Source organism: Salmo trutta, chromosome 32, assembly GCF_901001165.1.
Source record: "Salmo trutta chromosome 32, fSalTru1.1, whole genome shotgun sequence".
Lineage (NCBI taxonomy): Eukaryota > Metazoa > Chordata > Actinopteri > Salmoniformes > Salmonidae > Salmo > Salmo trutta.
This window is the reverse complement of record NC_042988.1, coordinates 22,068,107-22,085,680: the sequence shown is the minus strand read 5'-3', so window position 1 is coordinate 22,085,680 and position 17,574 is coordinate 22,068,107. Positions and strand designations below refer to the sequence as shown.

Sequence of the window (17,574 nt, the reverse complement as noted above, 5' to 3'; positions counted from 1 at the left end):
TCTACAAATGAAACACTATCATGTCAACAATCTGGATATCTTGCTTTTGCTAGCTAATGTTAGTTAGTTTAAATTAAGGTATTGGGGGGTTTGTGCAGTGTAGGTTTATGATGCCATTGTTAGATTCCTTTGAGTACAAAACAGACCAAATACAGAAGATGTTAGCTAGCTAGCTAAGTAGCCTTGTTAGCTAGCTTGAACATTGAACACACTAAGGTTAGCAGCTAACGTAGCTAGCAGGCTAAACACGCAACCTAACACTTACTGACTGGTAAGTCAGTGGAGGCTGCTGAGGGGAGGACTGCTCATAATAATGGCTGGAACGGTGAGAATGAAATGGCATCAAACACCATGTGTTTGATGTATTTGATACCATTCCACCTATTCCGCTCCAGCCATTACGACGAGCCGGTACTCCCCAATTAAGGTGCCACCAACCTCCTGTGTTACCAGTCCATGAGAACGTGACCATTTCAGCGTCACTGTTCCACCTTTCAAAATGTATTCAAATCAAATTGTATTAGTCACATACACATATTTAGCAGATCTTATTGCGGGTGTAGCGAAATGCTTGTCTTCCTAGCTCCAGCAGTGCAGTAGTATCTAACAGTGTAGTAGTATCTAACTGTAACATGGGTCGTATAAAGGGGACCAAGGCGCAGCGTGTAAAGTGCTCATATTTCCTTTTAATGATAACACTTAAACAAAATAACAAAAACGACAGCCAACAGTTCCGTCAGGTACATAGACAAAACGGAAATCAACTACCCACAAAAACCCAGGAAGAAAAACCCCTACTTAAATATGATCTCCAATCAGAGGCACCGAGGACCAGCTGCCTCCAATTGGAGATCAACCCAAAAAACAACAACATAAAAATAGAAAACCTAGAACACAAACATAGAAATAGAAAACATAGAAAAATACAAAACACTCCCTGTCACACCCTGACCTACCTATGGCAAATGACATCTTACTAAGGTCAGGACGTGACACTAACAGTGCAGTAGTATCTAAATACGATTCACAACAATACACACAAATCTACAAGTAAAAGAATGGAATTAAGAAATATATAAATATTAGATTGATCATTGTCAGAGTGGCATTGACTAAAATACAGTAAAATAGAATACAGTATATACATGTGAGATGAGTAAAGCAGTATGTAAACATTATTTCAACATTATTAAAGTGGCTTGTGTTCCCTTATTAAAGTGGCCAGTGATTCCAAGTCTATGTATATAGGGCAGCACCCTCTAAGGTACAATGTTGCGTAACCGGGTGGAAGCCGGCTAGTGATGGCTATCTAACAGTCTGATGGCCTTAAGATAGAAGTTGTTTTTCCAGTCTCTCGGTCCCAGCTTTGATACACCTATTCTGACCTCACCTTCTGGATGATAGAGGGGTGAACAGGCCATGGCTGGGGTGGTTAATGTCCTTGATGATCTTTTTGGCCTTCCTGTGACATCGGGTGCTGTAGGTGTCCTGGAGGGCAGGTAGTTTGCCCCCGGTGATGCGTTGGGTAGACCTCACCACCATCTGGAGAGCCCTGAGGTTGCGGGCGGTGCAGTTGCTGTACCAAGCGGCGATACAGCCCGACAGGATGCTCTCAATTGGACAGGATGCTCTCATCTGTAAAAGTATGTTTTAGAGGCCAAGCCAAATTTCTTCAGTTGTGCCTTCTTCACCACACTGTCTGTGTGGGTGGACCATTTCAGATCGTCAGTGATGTGTACGCCGAGGAATCACCTTCTCCACTGCAGTCCCGTCGATGTGGATAGGGGCATGCTCCCTCTGCTGTTTCCTGAAGTCCACGATCAACTCCTTTGTTTTGTTGACGTTGGGTCAGAGGTTATTTTCCTGGCACCACTCTCCCAGGGCCCTCACCTCCCTGCTGGCTGTCTCGTCATTGTTGGTAATCAGGCCTACTACTGTTGTGTCGTCTGCAAACTTGATGATTGAGTTGGAGGCGTGCGTGGCCACGCAGTCATGGGAGAACAGGGAATGCTGAGGATCAGCAAAGTGGAGGTGTTGTTTCCTACCTTCGCCACCTGGGGGCAGCCCGTCAGGAAGTCCAGGACCCAGTTTCACAAGGCAGGGTTCAGACCCTAGGGCCCCAAGCTTAATGGGTACTATGGTGTTGAATGCTGAGCTACAGTCAATGAACAGCATTGTGTCCAGATGGGATAGGGCAGTTCCAATGTTTTTCCGGTTTATGGATTGGTCTTGAGCAGTCTTTTTCTCGCTTCTTTTTATTTTTTGGGGTCGAGTTGATTCAGATCCAAGAACATAGAAATATGTTTGTTTGCTTCATCTACTGTGTTTGTTTCTGGCAGTGGTAACGTTAGGTTGTAAATGTCTTCCTCTCCAGCTCTGGGGCAGCAGGGCCATTCAAGTAGCGCAAAGACACACCTAGCCTAGAAGGCCAGCCCAAGGCGGCTCAGGGCTCGAACCCCTTGTTTCGTTCAAAGTGAAAACACTACACAAGAAGTGAGGCGGCATAGGGTTGCCCACTACCTGTGGATTTCTGATTTAAAGCACAGGCATGTTAGGAGAAACCTATCTCCAAAAATCCCCCCCAGGCAGAGACGGTCAGAGAGATCATTACTCTCAGATTTATCGGGTTTTCATTCCACGGCAGATCAATCACTTGTCATGTACACTTAATGCAACAGCATGTCTGAAATATGTCCAGCACGCTCATGGCTTAGGAGAGCAAAGCAGAGCAGGGATCTTGATTTGGATGGTGACATAAACTAATATCATTGAGTGTATCAGTTTGATGTGATTTTCTTCCCTGGGGTCATGGGGTGGGAGACAAATCAGAGGCTGCTGGGATTAGAAACATGCAGACTGAGAGTTCACTGTATGGAAGCAGGTAGGGTAGAGGGAACATGGGGCTGAATATTGGACAGTAGGATACATTTTTACTATGACAGCCTATAGCTCCAGTTTATTATGAGGCCATGATATGGAGAATAATTTCATCAGGACTAAAGAAGTAAATCTACAGGGAGGTGTCAGGGATATGACAGGTTGACATGCCCTGTCCGCGCTCCGCTAGGGCCCACGATGATCAAATCACCAGATGACAGACATAGTGTCACAGCTGAGAGGGACTCACCTTGCACTGCATCCAATATTGTGGTGACACCTGGCATCGGGATGTAAAATTGAGTTGAATATTGACCTAAATAAAATGTGACAACAATACAAGCCATTACATCTTGGTGGAGGGGACAAGCAGGTGCATGTGTCTGATTTGAGACATGGCAGATATGTCAAAGTCACATCCTTCCAGATGAGGCAGTGTGTCTAAAGGCTAAGTTGTCGTTAAGAGAAAATATTAACTCTCAAACTACCATGTTGTTCTGTTAGTGGAAATATAATTTAAACACTGTGAGTGTGGCTACTCTAGTAGTCTGTTTTTTTATCAGTGTGCACTATTATCACAAAGCTGCTTCCCCCACTTGTTATATTTTGGTCACCATCTGAAAAGGCAGGAAACAAATGTCACTTAACAGTAATACTTCTGTGAACTAAACTATTGACTATACCAAGTCAAAATATTCTCAGATTGCTTTGTTTTATCCCTGTATAGCTGTCAGTAGTGCCAGGAATGTAGGTAATATTATTTGATGTGCAATATAGCATTTATTGAATGTTGTCTAAAGTAGAGAAAAAAGAGGCAGATGCTTTTGGCACTAAGGATTATAGATCCAGCTTGATATTACATTACTTTACATCACAATGAGGGAACCATGTTATTGGCAATTGACTAGTTAAGTGTTCCCCAGATGGTAGATTGGGACCCAGGCTGGGTCGCAACTACAGTATATCCTCCTGGGTTGCAGCTATATCCTCCTGGGTCGCAGCTAAAGCATGGGTTCTGTCTACAAGTATTGTTTTGTTTATCAGATGATCCACAAAGCTCTTTAGATAGATCCGAGCTAAACAAAGTCTGGAAACCACGGTAGCAGTGAGGGCCAATGAATGGGAGTTGAGAGGATACTCAGTGGTTAACAGTAAAAGCCTAATTGATTCTAATTTACTTGACAGTGCATGACTGGAAGAAGCCGATTCACTGTATTCACAAAAGCATTTTATTATTCCTATTTAAGTGTACTCAAAATGCTCATGAATTACCAGATTAGTTGAAAGGTAATGGATTTTTTGGGATTAGAATGACAGTATTTTATCTTCATGGTTTAGCTAAACCCATAATCACAGGTGAATGGGAAATTAACTGTGACCATAATGATCGGATGAATTAGTTGGCGGTCTTTGCATTAACGAAGGTCAAATTGTCAATTACGCTGTGTAGGGTTAAACTAATCCTTAATTCTGAACACATGCATAATATATGGGAATGAAAAGGAGATTTATACTGATTAGACTTGAATGGGTTTATTATAAAGGAATTCTAATAGGATTGAATGTAAGTATGTCTTTTCATGTTCCTTACTCAAGTCTAAAATGTGATAGGTATTAAACATTGGGCTGGTCAGCTGATGTTCCATTGATGAAAAGCAAGAGAAGAGGTAAAGTTACCAGCAGAGAGCCACAAGGCACCAGCATGCCTATCCAAGGCTTGGAGCAAATTGATCAAACTGTGCCCAGGATGAGACAGGTGTAAGTCCTAGCAGCAGTTTCATGCTCTGAATACGAAATGACCCATTACGTCAGCAGTGACAAGAACAACAACCCCCCCCCCCCCCACACACACACACAAATACACACACACACAAACACACACACACACACACACACACACACACAAACACACACACACACACAACCAGATGTACTTACTGTCCCACTATGGTCTTAAGATATTGAGCAGGAGTGGGAATTGGGCATGTGGAGAATGCAGTCAAATGTCTGAGCAGAGGCTCCTGAACAGATGTGATAATTGTAACACTGTAAATAAATAAATGTGTCATCTCAGCTGACTTTCAACCAATCACCTTTAGGACAAAGGAATAGCTGAAAAGGTGTAAAACTAAAATCATTTCATTTCTCAGGCCAGTCCAGACAAAACAAAACACATCTGGCAGGTGTTATTACAATAACAAATGTAACCCCTTGACCCTTGTTATTTAGTCAAATGTGTTAGAGTAGAGACAGTTCTCACACAGACTACATAAGAGAAGTGGGACAGAGACAGAAATAATTAGCTTCTCTGGTTTCATAAGGAAACAGCAGAGGACAACTGATATTCTAAGGGAAATGCTTTTACCAAATCACCCACTAGAGGGGGATAAGCAATTCCTCATTGTAAACCCATCGGGTCTGAAAGCCAAGGTGAAGATATTGAAGGATTCTGTTAGGACTGTCTGCCATTAAACAGAGATAGAATATCAACTGTCACATAGTTAGATCTGGTATCTGTTTTACTCTGTCATCTCCCTAACACTTTTAGCTGGATGCCAGTTCTAAAAAGGCATGGCATAATCTTTGCAGTCGCACCCGGGATTTGCTCAGTAGTAACGGTGCATGGGGAAACGGTCTGAGCCCTTCTAAGTGCCAGACTGGAACAGTGGCAGAAGCTTTGATCTAATCTGGTCTGTGGGCCCTCGCGCCAGCCAGCGGTGACTTGGGCAGAGTCAAGTGAGAGAGAGAGGTCGCTAAGCTGAACACATCCCACTGATAGGAGGCTGGGAGCTGGAGCTGTGAAAACTCGAGCAGACAACTAACACATATCAAATCCAGGCGCTGAAAATTGGGGACTTGCAGATTCACAAAGTGGATTACTTCTCTAGAGAGCAAAGAATTTGACAAAATCCAACCCCAGATTACAGAGGTCATAGCGTAGAAGACAAATTATCTCTTGTCTGTGTAGATTGGGGAAAATCGCTCTCAGGCACATCTTCTCCCTATGCCTGCATGTCTCACAGTAATGACCTATTGCATACTTAGAGTATCATAGATATATTGTAATAGAGTATGCTTATGTTCATGTTCACTAGTTTCACAGTGGGATTTTGTTTGTTTCTACTGACTCAACATGACACAAAAGTCATAAAACTAACTTTTCATGACTGCATCATGACATAAACAGCAACCTGTCTCTTTTCCATGGTTCCAAACTACAGTATTTACCACTCATCTGTTACAACCAGGCTTATTAAGAACCAGATAAACTGTGATCTAAAAAAAAATCAACATATAATACAGTGTAAATGATGTACCCAGACGTGCATTTTCCATTACAATATCCCTGACTAAAATAAATATCCACAGTGAGTTTTGATCCCTAACATTGGAATAAAGCCTCAAGCCATTGTACGAGTTTGGGGGTGGATTTAGCTCCATGTAGCACAGTAATAAAAGCCTCTTTCCTGTGTTTTGGAGATTTTGGGTTGTGACCAAGCTACAGAACGACTGCAATGTTCAACAACTTTGAACAGGTTTCATGACTATATTGCCCAGCGTTATTGCAAATCACAGTGGTGTGAATTCCACTTTTGTTGTCAGCAAGGTGAAATTGGGCTAGATGGTCAAATCAATGTTTCCACTGTGCTGTAATTACCTCCCGATAGCTGTTCTGTGTCTCTGTTTGGAATACACCTTGGTAATAGGGGGCATATCGACAAACATAAGTCATCTGATTAAGTCGATGATGACTCATTGGCTGTTGTATTTAATTCCACATCCCCATTTTACCACAGTAATCCCCAATGTAGGTGACCTTCAGGCATCCACCTCAGCTGTTTCACTGCCTTGATTAAACATGTGGAAGGTCAAGCTCTTTTAATGAGATCCTCCTCAAAGACATTAACCCTAACGTGTTCTATCATCCAATGGCCGGTTAAGACATGGATAATGTAATTGAAGGAAAGCAATACATTCCTGCTCTGTGTTCTTAACAATTTAAGGGATTATCAATCAGCCTGCATGATCAATGACAGAAATATTGCCTATTTTTATTACAGAGGAAACTCAGCAATGATGTCATAAAAGGAAAATATGAATGTCAATCAGCACAACAAATCCATCATGTTTTTGACATGGTCAATATCTAGCAACTTTCATAATGCCTTTCCATTCTCAGCAGCCATAGCATCATTGGTATTCTAGGCTGCTCCGCTACTAATGACAATCTATAATGGTCCTTTCTCAGCCATGTGCTGCTGACATGGTAGGTCCCTGACGAACAGTGGGATGCAGAAATCCCTACGGTCCTCTGGGAGGCAGCTTTTCAGAGTGGAGATTATATCATCACGTAGTCCAACCAATTACCTCATGGGAACGTCACCGCCACTTTACTGGTACACTCTATCTACGCTAACACAAGCCCCTCGTCCCATTCCCTCTATCAGGCAGGGGTTGAGGAATGGGGGACTGCAGTGGGTCCCCAGCTATCCTACATGTCTTGATAGGGAGACACAATCATGCTGTGGGCCATGACACCCGCCAAGGAATACTGAGGATTACATTGTATTCACCCCACTGTGATTCAAACGCATGCTAAATCAGGTCCCCTTGACAGGATACCACACACACACGCACACGCACACACTCACACACACCACACAGAGTCAGGCACGCAGGCGGCAGTGTGACAGATAAGTCATAGAGGATGACTCTGTCTGACAGAGGGACACAGTATCTGACCAGACATTAAATGGATTGGTGAATGTAATGCTGTAGGATCTAACTCCATTCAACTGCATTGTGAAATACATAAAATAAATTCTACTTTGCCCTACAGCTATAAATATCTGGAATATCAAAACAAGCTAAAGAGTTTCTGGTCGATTTGATAATTTATTCATTACCTGGAACATGAATGTAGGATTTATGATTTCAAACTAAAAGTGAATCCCTTAACAAACTTTGTTACTGTCGCTGTGTCACTGTACTTTGGGAAAATTGCATTGAAGTCTATTAGCAATGCAGTATTTTTAAACACTGATCTTATCAATTCCTTTCAAAGGCTCATCTAAGGGAAAACTGTCATCCAAGTTAAGTTACTAAAGGTTTTTTCAGAAACAATGTCTTAGAAATACTGCATGTAGCTGCCTTGAAAAAAAGCCTCCATGGCCGAAACCAGGTCTCCACCTATTCACAGCACATAATACCCATGCATTCAGACGTTTTGCAGATTAAGTTGGAATCGCTCTGCAGCATTATTTCAAAGGGGGAAAAAACATAACGAGAGATAAATGATAAATCCTTGTTCTCCATTTGTTGTATTAAACAGTAGGCACCATCTGCTATATTCGACTGCAGAGTACAACAGTAGTGGGGCCGCAGCTGCCATCCGCAGGCACAGCAACCTCCTCACTGCCTTGTGTTGCACGCCAAACACTCACACAGAAAATAGTACCTGGGTCTCTCATCATCCACCTGACCCAACCCACCACTCATGGCCGCTTACATAGAGACACACCTGCACATGAAGCACATGACTCACAGATGAAGCTAGAATGTCTCTAAACTACAGGCAGTTGGTTTGGTTGGCTTGCCTGGAGGGATTACTAAGCATTATCACAACATTACACAAATTACACTAAACGGTCCCATGTATCTAATACAAATGTCTTTACCCATCTCTCTTCTCTCCTCCTCTCATCCCCACCCTCGTCCCCTCTCTCAGGCAGTAGGTGACTGAGATGGGCGTTCGTCTAGGCCGCTTGAGCGACTCCCTGTGGTGGTGGCCGCTGCTGCTGCTGTTGCTGCTCTGCACTGCCCCCTGGTGCCAAGGTCGGCCTTTCGCAACGCCCTTGCCAGCAGTCAACGTGGCGGTGGTGTTCAGTGGCTCGGCCTACCAGCAGGAGATCAAGGGGCGTCTCAGCAGGGAGAACTTCATGGACCTGCCCTTGGAGGTGAATCCCATCACAGTGCTGGTAAACAACACCAACCCTCGGGCCCTGCTCACACGCATCTGTGACACTCTGGCGGCCAACCGCGTACATGGTGTGGTGTTTGAAGACAACATCGGCTCGGAAGCCGTGGCACAGATCCTGGACTTCATTGCCCTGCAGACGGCCGTGCCCATCGTGGGCATCAGCGGGGGCTCCGCCATGGTCCTGCCACATAAGGTCAGTGACCAGGATTGGGCTGGGGGACACTAGTGTCACTTGGGCTGGGACACTTGGGCTGGGCTGCTAGTGTCTAGGCTGCCTGAGGAACATGCTTAAGTTCATCTTCTTTTTATTTCTTGAAATAACCTTGAAGGCCACATTATTTTTTTCCCCAAACTGCTGTAGAGAGTAGCAGCTTAACTGATGTGTGGTTTATGACTACACAGTCACATTACATCAGAGGTTTTAAACCCTTTATATTCTATTGACCGGGAAATAAAGAACCGGTAAAGACCCCTGGCACAACTCACAGCACAAATAATAAAACCAAAACAACAATATCAACAACACAGGTCCCCCAAGGTGAGCAAAGCACTCAGATCTTGAAAGCGCTCCACCACACACACACACAGGCCAACCGTCATTAGTCTGGTGATTATCAGTCATAATGAACATTAGCAGACACACATTGCCATTTCCAGGTGACTTACAGCACATGATTATAAACTCACTGAATGTTAATGCTGCCCATACAGACACTGTTGTTTTTTTGTATCTGGCGGTTCTAGGCCAGAAAGACTGAAACAACAAGATACGGTGTTAAACCAGGAAGCAGAGGTCCAAATACTGCATCTAATACACTCATTAAAATATGAAGGTCAAAATCAAAACCTGTTAGCCTCTGCCACTTCATCCTTGTTCTATTTTTAAACTTCTGGTCCCACCAGACACAAAGATGTTAAACTAGAGAAATCTGTTTGTATTCGCTGGTAACACATTTACAGTTTACAGTTGGACCCCTCATGTCAATAGAGTTATGCAATGATTTGAAATGTTGTATTACCTGGCATCATGCACTGGAGTTTGGCACCAGTAAATTGTCAGAGGGATGTTTGTGATACAGATTAGACTGCCGTTAAATTGCTTTTAGAGTAAAGCCTCATAGGTTTAGGAGCAATGATCCCTCTCCCTGAGCGTTACACAAAGGGCTCAGCCACAGAGAGAAACTTTAATTAGACTGAAATGGCTGTATTCTCTAACTATATCACCATCAATCTTCCCATACGACAAACACAGCTCTGCGTTTTGCAGAGAATCACAATACTACTCACAGAGACAGAGAATGCACGTTATGAGCATCACAATACTACTCCCAGAGACAGAGAATGCACGTTATGAGCATCACAATACTACTCACAGAGACAGAGAATGCACGTTATGAGCATCACAATACTACTCACAGAGACAGAGAATACAGATTATGAGCATCACAATACTACTCACAGAGACAGAGAGTGCACGTTATGAGCATCACAATACTACTCACAGAGACAGAGAATGCACGTTATGAGCATCACAATACTACTCACAGAGACAGAGAATGCACGTTATGAGCATCACAATACTACTCAGAGACAGAGAATGCACGTTATCAGCATCATAATACAACTCCCAGAGACAGAGAATGCACGTTATGAGCATCACAATACTACTCAGAGACAGAGAATGCACGTTATCAGCCTCATAATACAACTCACAGAGACAGAGAATGCACGTTATGAGCATCACATCTTTATTGGTTCTATGCAAATTGATGTAGGCTGAGGATACAGAGGACTGGTGGGGCATAGCTCGCCAATCCACCGACCATAAACAAAGAGTTTATTCAGCGGGGGAAAATGTAGGGTGATAAAGCAGGCTGGCTGACCTCGGCCGGTCAGAGCAAGAAGAGAATACTGCTGCATTGTAATGTCTAATCAGTTCTAGTAATTTCAGCTCCGGTAGCTGGCTGTTTGAGTATGCGGCACACAGGGAACTGAGTAGCGGAAAATATGAGGTCTGCCTGCCACCCTCGATTTCCATCAGTTAATCCACAGCTCAGATAGGATTTTCTCTCCCTCATGTTTGTGAGATTTTCATAATAAACGTGAGAAACGTGTTCCTCCACAACAGGAGACGGCCAGGGCCATGGACTCACAGTACCTTGATTATGCATTCACATTCATACAGATCCTCAGGGGGTTGCAGTTCAATAGAGAGCTGGTTAAAATGGATGCATTCCAACTCAATTGAATTTAAATACATTTTTCTAAACAAAAAATGGATTCATTGATTCAATCTTTACTTTGTGTGTGGCCGAGATGATTGAGAGGGAAAGTGTATTTGTTAGAAGTAACCCGGGGTCCATCAACAAAACAGTAATCAATATAGGGCCCAACAGACTGGCTGGTGTATTAGACACTGTGCTTTGTTACATCCAGCAACTTCGTCTCCCAACAGCTGTCGTTGTAATTGGAATTTCCTTATTCCAGTCCACACATTACTGGACTGCTCCCTTGTCAAATAGCCACATTAATTCAAGGAAATATGTTGGGCAATCAGGGCATGGGCATTGCTTCTTATGGGCAATAAAATAAGTGTCAGTGGCTAGCTAATACCTACAACAGGTCATTTACACATTTAATTACGCCAAGTTGGGGAACACAATCATTCATGATAAAATCCAATATAAATAAAATAGGAAAAATGCAATTATCTAAAGGTTGGCAGCAGTTTAATTGAGAGTGTGTGGTAATTACTATGTGTACTACAGTTGAAGTCGGAAGTTTACATACACTTTGGTTGGAGTAATTAAAACTCGTTTTTGAACCACTCCCCAAATTTCTTGTTAACAAACTATAGTTTTGGCAAGTCGGTTAGGACATCTACTTTGTGCATGACACAAGTTATTTTTCCAACAATTGTTTACAGACAGATTATTTCACTTATAATTCACTGTATCACAATTCCAGTGGGTCAGAAGTTTACATACACTAAGTTGACTGTGCCTTTAAACAGCTTGGAAAATTCCATAAAATAATGTCATAGCTTTAGAAGCTTCTGATAGGCTAATTGACATAATTTGAATCAATTGGAGGTGTACCTGTGGATGTATTTCAAGGCCAACCTTCAAACTCAGTGCCTCTTTGCTTGACATCATGGGAAAATCAAAAGAAATCAGCCAAGACCTCCACAAGTCTGGTTCATCCTTGGGAGCAATTTCCAAACGCCTGCAGGTACCACGTTCATCAGTACAAACAATAGTACGCAAGTATAAACACCAAGGGACTACGCAGCCGTCATACCGCTCAGGAAGGAGACGCGTCCTGTCTCCTAGAGATGAACGTACTTTGGTGCGAAAAGTGCAAATCAATCCCAGAACAACAGCAAAGGACCTTGTGAAGATGCTGGAGTAAAACGAGTCCTTTATCGACATAATCTGAAAGGCCGCTCAGCAAGGAAGAAGCCACTGCTCCAAAACCGCCATAAAAAAAAGCCAGACTACGGTTTGGAAATGATGTGGATATATTGAAGCAACATCTCAAGACATCAGTCAGGAAGTTAAAGCTTGGTCGCAAATGGGTCTTCCAAATGGACAATGGCCCCATGCATACTTCCAAAGTTGTGGCAAAATGGTTTAAGTATAACAAAGTCAAGGTATTGGAATGGCCATCACAAAACCCTGACCTCAAACCTATAGAAGATTTGTGGGCAGAACTGAAAAAGTGTGTGTGAGCAAGGAGGCCTACAAACCTGACTCAGTTACACCAGCTCTGTCAGGAGGAACGGGACAAAATTCACCCAACTTATTGTGGGAAGCTTGTGGAACCCGAAACATTTGACCCAAGTTAAACAATTTAAAGGCACCGCTACCAAATACTAATTGAGTGTATGTAAACTTCTGACCCACTGGGATATGATGAAAGAAATAAAAGCTGAAATAAATCATTCTCTCTACTGTTATTCTGACATTTCACATTGTTAAAATGAAGTGGTGATCCTAACTGACCTAAGACAGGGAATGTTTACTTGGATTAAATGTCAGGAATTGTGACAAACTGAGTTTAAATGTATTTGGCTAAGTTGTATGTAAACTTCCGACTAAAACTGTATATACAATACTGTGAAGGCTAGTTCGTAATGACACATGGACCATGTGACTTGGCTTATAATCAGTTATACGAACGTTAGATCATGCAATAACAATGTAATAACAATAGTACGATACAAAACACAAGGCTTATATACTACTGTAAGTTGCTCTGGATAAGAGCGTCTGCTAAATGACTAAAATGTAAAATATATATGCAGAGCAGAAAACACTTCATGTTGTTGGATCCAGAGTTGATGACAGGGAGAGAAACTGAAGTGGCACAGACCTCATTAGAGGCTGGCATAGAGCCTTGCCCACGGCATGGTGGCACTCACGGGCTCAGACTGATTAGAAGAGCTCTATCTTCATAAAAACCAAGGCCACCAACAGCCCCTGCCAGAGCAGGTGGAGACAAGTATGGCGGGATGTGATGTCCATCAGCACATCTGTTTCGTGTCCCTGAGCCTGAACATGAATGGTAACATACCACAGGAAACAGAGGTAGTTTGCAGCTAGTGCAGCCTTGTGTAGTGAAGTCATCCTTCAAATGGCTTAAGTCAACTAAACTGTCTTCACTGGAACAATTAGTGTTACATAGAATTAACTAACTGTTGGTGGAACCATGGACTCAAATCCAGGCTTGGGCTGGTCTATATGCTACTTACACGATGTGTGCCAGTACCAAACAGAGTGATTTAAATGTTCAAAGATACAATCCTTTGGAAAAGTGAGTTAATTTACAGAATATGGAAATAAACGCTCACAATATGTGTTTGTGTGCTTACGCACTAGACATGAATATTCATGACTTCATTTAAAATGTGATGGCACTTAAATGTCACCACTTCAGATGTAACCGTTTATATGAACCTTTAAGATACCTTTAAATTAGCTTTTCAATGAGGCTGAGCGATTGCTCACCATTGATTGATTAGTGGGACGCCGTCCAAGCTGGTCGACAAGCCAACTCAATCACTTAAAATGTTGTCTCTGAGAAAGCATGACGTTTGATCTCGCTCGAAGAGGAAGGCGAAAATTAACAGAGAACAGATTCCTATCCTGAGGAGATTTTGCTCAATTAGGATGTTGATTAGCTAAATTACAATAACCCATTAGAAACCTATTATTCCCTTTTTTTCTCGCAATTAGAAAAAGTTAAAACAATCATTGGATAATCAATAGCCTAGCAGACACAAAGAATCCAATCAATGGAATGTATATGGGTGAGGACAAACAGGGTTTTACAAGAAGTATAGGACAAATTCAGACAAACCCAACTGTCTGTCTGTTGTCTGTCTGCAGTCGTCGAACAGAGAAAGAGCTCCCTTAACAGAGGATTCTAATCTAGCTGTGAGGCATGCAGCCATATATCACCTTCTGATGGAATTGAAATAAAATCTGCTTCACTATTGCCAATCAATCATGGCTAACACGCATGCCTGGAATGTTAAAATGCAAGGGGGGCTTTGGTGCATTCATTCCCACTGGGGATTTACAACCAGGGGTGACTGGTGGCTGGTATGTACGACATGACGGTAGAGATGCTTCAGTCTTATCCTCCTCTTCCTTCTCAGGATGAAATACATATGTAGGATCTTTATTTGACCAGTTTCTCACAGCTGGAAAATAATCCTGCAGCAACAGGAAATTATTATTATTGTGTGGATTATAATTAATGGACATTTTTGTAGGGGTTGATACATTTTTTGTTAGGGCAAATCAAGTCTAACATTTTTAAGTGGTAATTACAAACTTTAGAAGCATTTTTAAACATTGAATACACTACACGTTTGCATGTCCTGCTATACAGGACCTTTTCTGCACCAACAGGGTGATCAAATTAAGATCCTACATATGTAGGACAAACACAGAATCACATGCATACTGGGGAAATGTACTTACAAACCAGTGGAAGCTGCTGAGGAGAGGACGGCTCATAATAATGTCTGGAACGGAGCAAATGGAATGACATCATACACATGGAAACTGTAAGGACCGACACTGGGAGACGAGAAGCAAGTACAGGGAGTGAAAATGTAATGGATAATAGACAAGAAACAAACAAGGACAGCGTCTTGACAAGGGAAAACGTAACGACATCAATGCTGACACAGGGAACAAACTGAGGAACAGACAGATTTAGAGGGGCAATCAACAAAGTAATGGTTTCCGGGTCAGTCCAATATTGCGCAGATGCATGTAATGATGGTGACAGGTGTGCATAATGATGGGCCGCCCTCGAGCGCCAGAGAGGGGGAGTGGGGGCAGGCATGACAGGAAACCATGTGTTTGGTGAATTTGATACCATTCCACCCATTACGCTCCAGCCATTACCACAAGCCCGTCCTCCCCAAAGAAGGTGTCACCAACCTCCTGTGATACAAACAATGGTACCCAAATTGTGATTTGATATGTACTATATTACATGTGATTTTTGACTAAGCCATGTTTAACATGATTCACAAGGGGAATAGCAGGGTACAGTCATGTATCAAATGTTTAACCACAACACACTTGCAGCAAAGACCAATAGACGGAGACATGAGTAGTAGTCCCAGGTAGACAAGACAACCTTCAGACTGTGTCTGTCCAGCCGTCTCGCTTCACACACCTTCTATCATTGGGGACCGAATCCTAACTTGAGATTTATGGATGTAACCCACATTTTTTAATTACATCTTAAATCTACCATTGACATTAACGCATAATTTATGCATGCGTTTAAATGTATCTTAAGTTAGGATTGGGTCCAGAGTCTCTTTGTTTCAGTGTTCCGGAGACGTGTTGTGAAGCAGGGCGAGCAGCAGCAGCAGCAGCAGCAGACCTCGTTTCTCAAAGCAGGAAGGGGAGCCTGAGGCCCATCCCTAAAGTAGAGCAACCTTTTTCTCCCTTCCTTTCTTCACATCCTAAACCTACTTGTGTCCCTCTCTACCTCGTTGCTTTGCATCCTGGGGCCAGTGACACAGATACAGTACGAACTGTCTAGACAGGGCTAAATAGGCTGGGATGGTATTCAGAAGAACTGTATGGGAATCTGCAATCTCAGTAGGGATGCATGAATACATAAGAAAATCACCTAATATATGTTTTGTCCTGGTTTTCTGCAAGTCAAAGGCATATAATAAACATTGTTTATAGCACATAATACTAGATCATTTAGCATGAGAATTACAGAGTATAATACAGTTCAGACAGACTAATGAATTTGTACTCACTTTAGTGTTACAATGTAATATAAATGCATTCAAAATGGATATAATAACACTCAAACGTACAATATGATTGTAATTCAGTGCTATGTGTTACTGCATTTGGATCTCCTCTATCATTGTGAGGAAGGACACATGACTACGGCGGTGCACGTCTGTTCCTCGGCCCTGCGCAGGGTCCCTGTGACGTCAGCACATCACGCTGGGAGTTGCAGGCGGACATATGCCGCAGCAAAGATCCATGTCCAGAAGTCACTCACCATCGGAGAGAGAGAGAGGGAGAGAGAGGGGGGAGGGGGAGAGAGAGAGAGACAGAGAAAGAGAGAGAGTGAGAGAGAGAGAGCAGGCTGCCATGTGCTCCTCCTGCACTAAGGGAGGAAGTATAGAGAAAGAGAGAACTAGAGAGAGAACAAGGGAGAGCACGTCGGCCTCTTTCTCTCCACCGGCCCTTCTGGAAGGGCTACTCGCTGCCGGCCTCCCTCCCTCCCTCCCTCACATTTATTTTGCTACTTCTGAATCATTTACAACACAGTACAGACCCCCTGCTCTAATCTCTCAAGCCCCTAGGACCACAATTTCAGGTGTCCTTGCAGTTGCAACTTTGTGTTTTATTGAAAAGCCTAATTTCTTTTCCTTTAAACCATTCCATCTCCATTCCATCTCCACCAATAATTAGCGACAGCTATTTGTTTCTGTGAGAGTCCTTCAAATGCCCCCCATTGGTCCAGATTTTTAAAAAAAATCAGTAGCCTAAACTTTGTGTGTAGAGAGCATTGTATTCTGAAAAGAAAATCTGTTGTATTGGGGTTCTTGACCACTGACCAGGGGTCCTGTAAAAGCATCTGTGCAGTGATATATATGGCTTTTATCTCTCATCTAACCCCGATTCAACCCATTTGTAAAGCATTCAGCTGCTAGTCTGTTACCCACAAAGCACTCAAGCAAAGAGCCAGTTGGCTAATATAAAACATAAAATTAGAGAGAAGACATGAGATATGTGTTTTTGTTACAGTATATGAAGACACATCACTCTATCTTGTTGTTTGTAAGCAGATTACAGAAGACATATCGTTCTTGTTAAACTGACCACTGACCAGACTACACAGCTTGGGACTAAGGTTCTATCTGCATTTCTGCAGATAGTACTCTAAATAACCCAATTCATGGTGTTCAGTTCAAAAGAATACTATAAAAAAATTGCTGACACCATTCAAACCAATACGGGGATGGAACTTTAAAGCCAGTTATCTCAGAATCGGTGCACAATTGGCCCAGTGTTGTTCAGGGTAGGCTGTCATTGTAAATAAGAATTTGTTCTTAACTGACTTGCCAAGTTAAATAAATAAAAAAAGCTTTAGCATGCTGGGTATGGCTGTAGCTGAGCCTATGGCTGTCTGCTGTCCATGCTCAGGGCTCATTT

At 42.6% G+C, this 17,574-nt stretch overlaps 1 protein-coding gene across 3 annotated transcripts in view; it reads left to right on the top strand.

Moving 5' to 3' along the window:
• The window catches only part of LOC115171425 (glutamate receptor ionotropic, NMDA 2C-like), a 72,826-nt gene that overhangs the window by 16,611 nt on the left and 38,641 nt on the right, over positions 1–17,574 (top strand). For all 3 annotated transcript variants that reach the window (XM_029728228.1, XM_029728229.1, XM_029728226.1), the window contains one exon: positions 8,606–9,050. In XM_029728228.1, coding sequence (XP_029584088.1) covers positions 8,622–9,050 — 429 coding nt within the window. In that variant the 5' untranslated portion in view covers positions 8,606–8,621. The remainder of the gene's footprint in view (positions 1–8,605; positions 9,051–17,574) is intronic.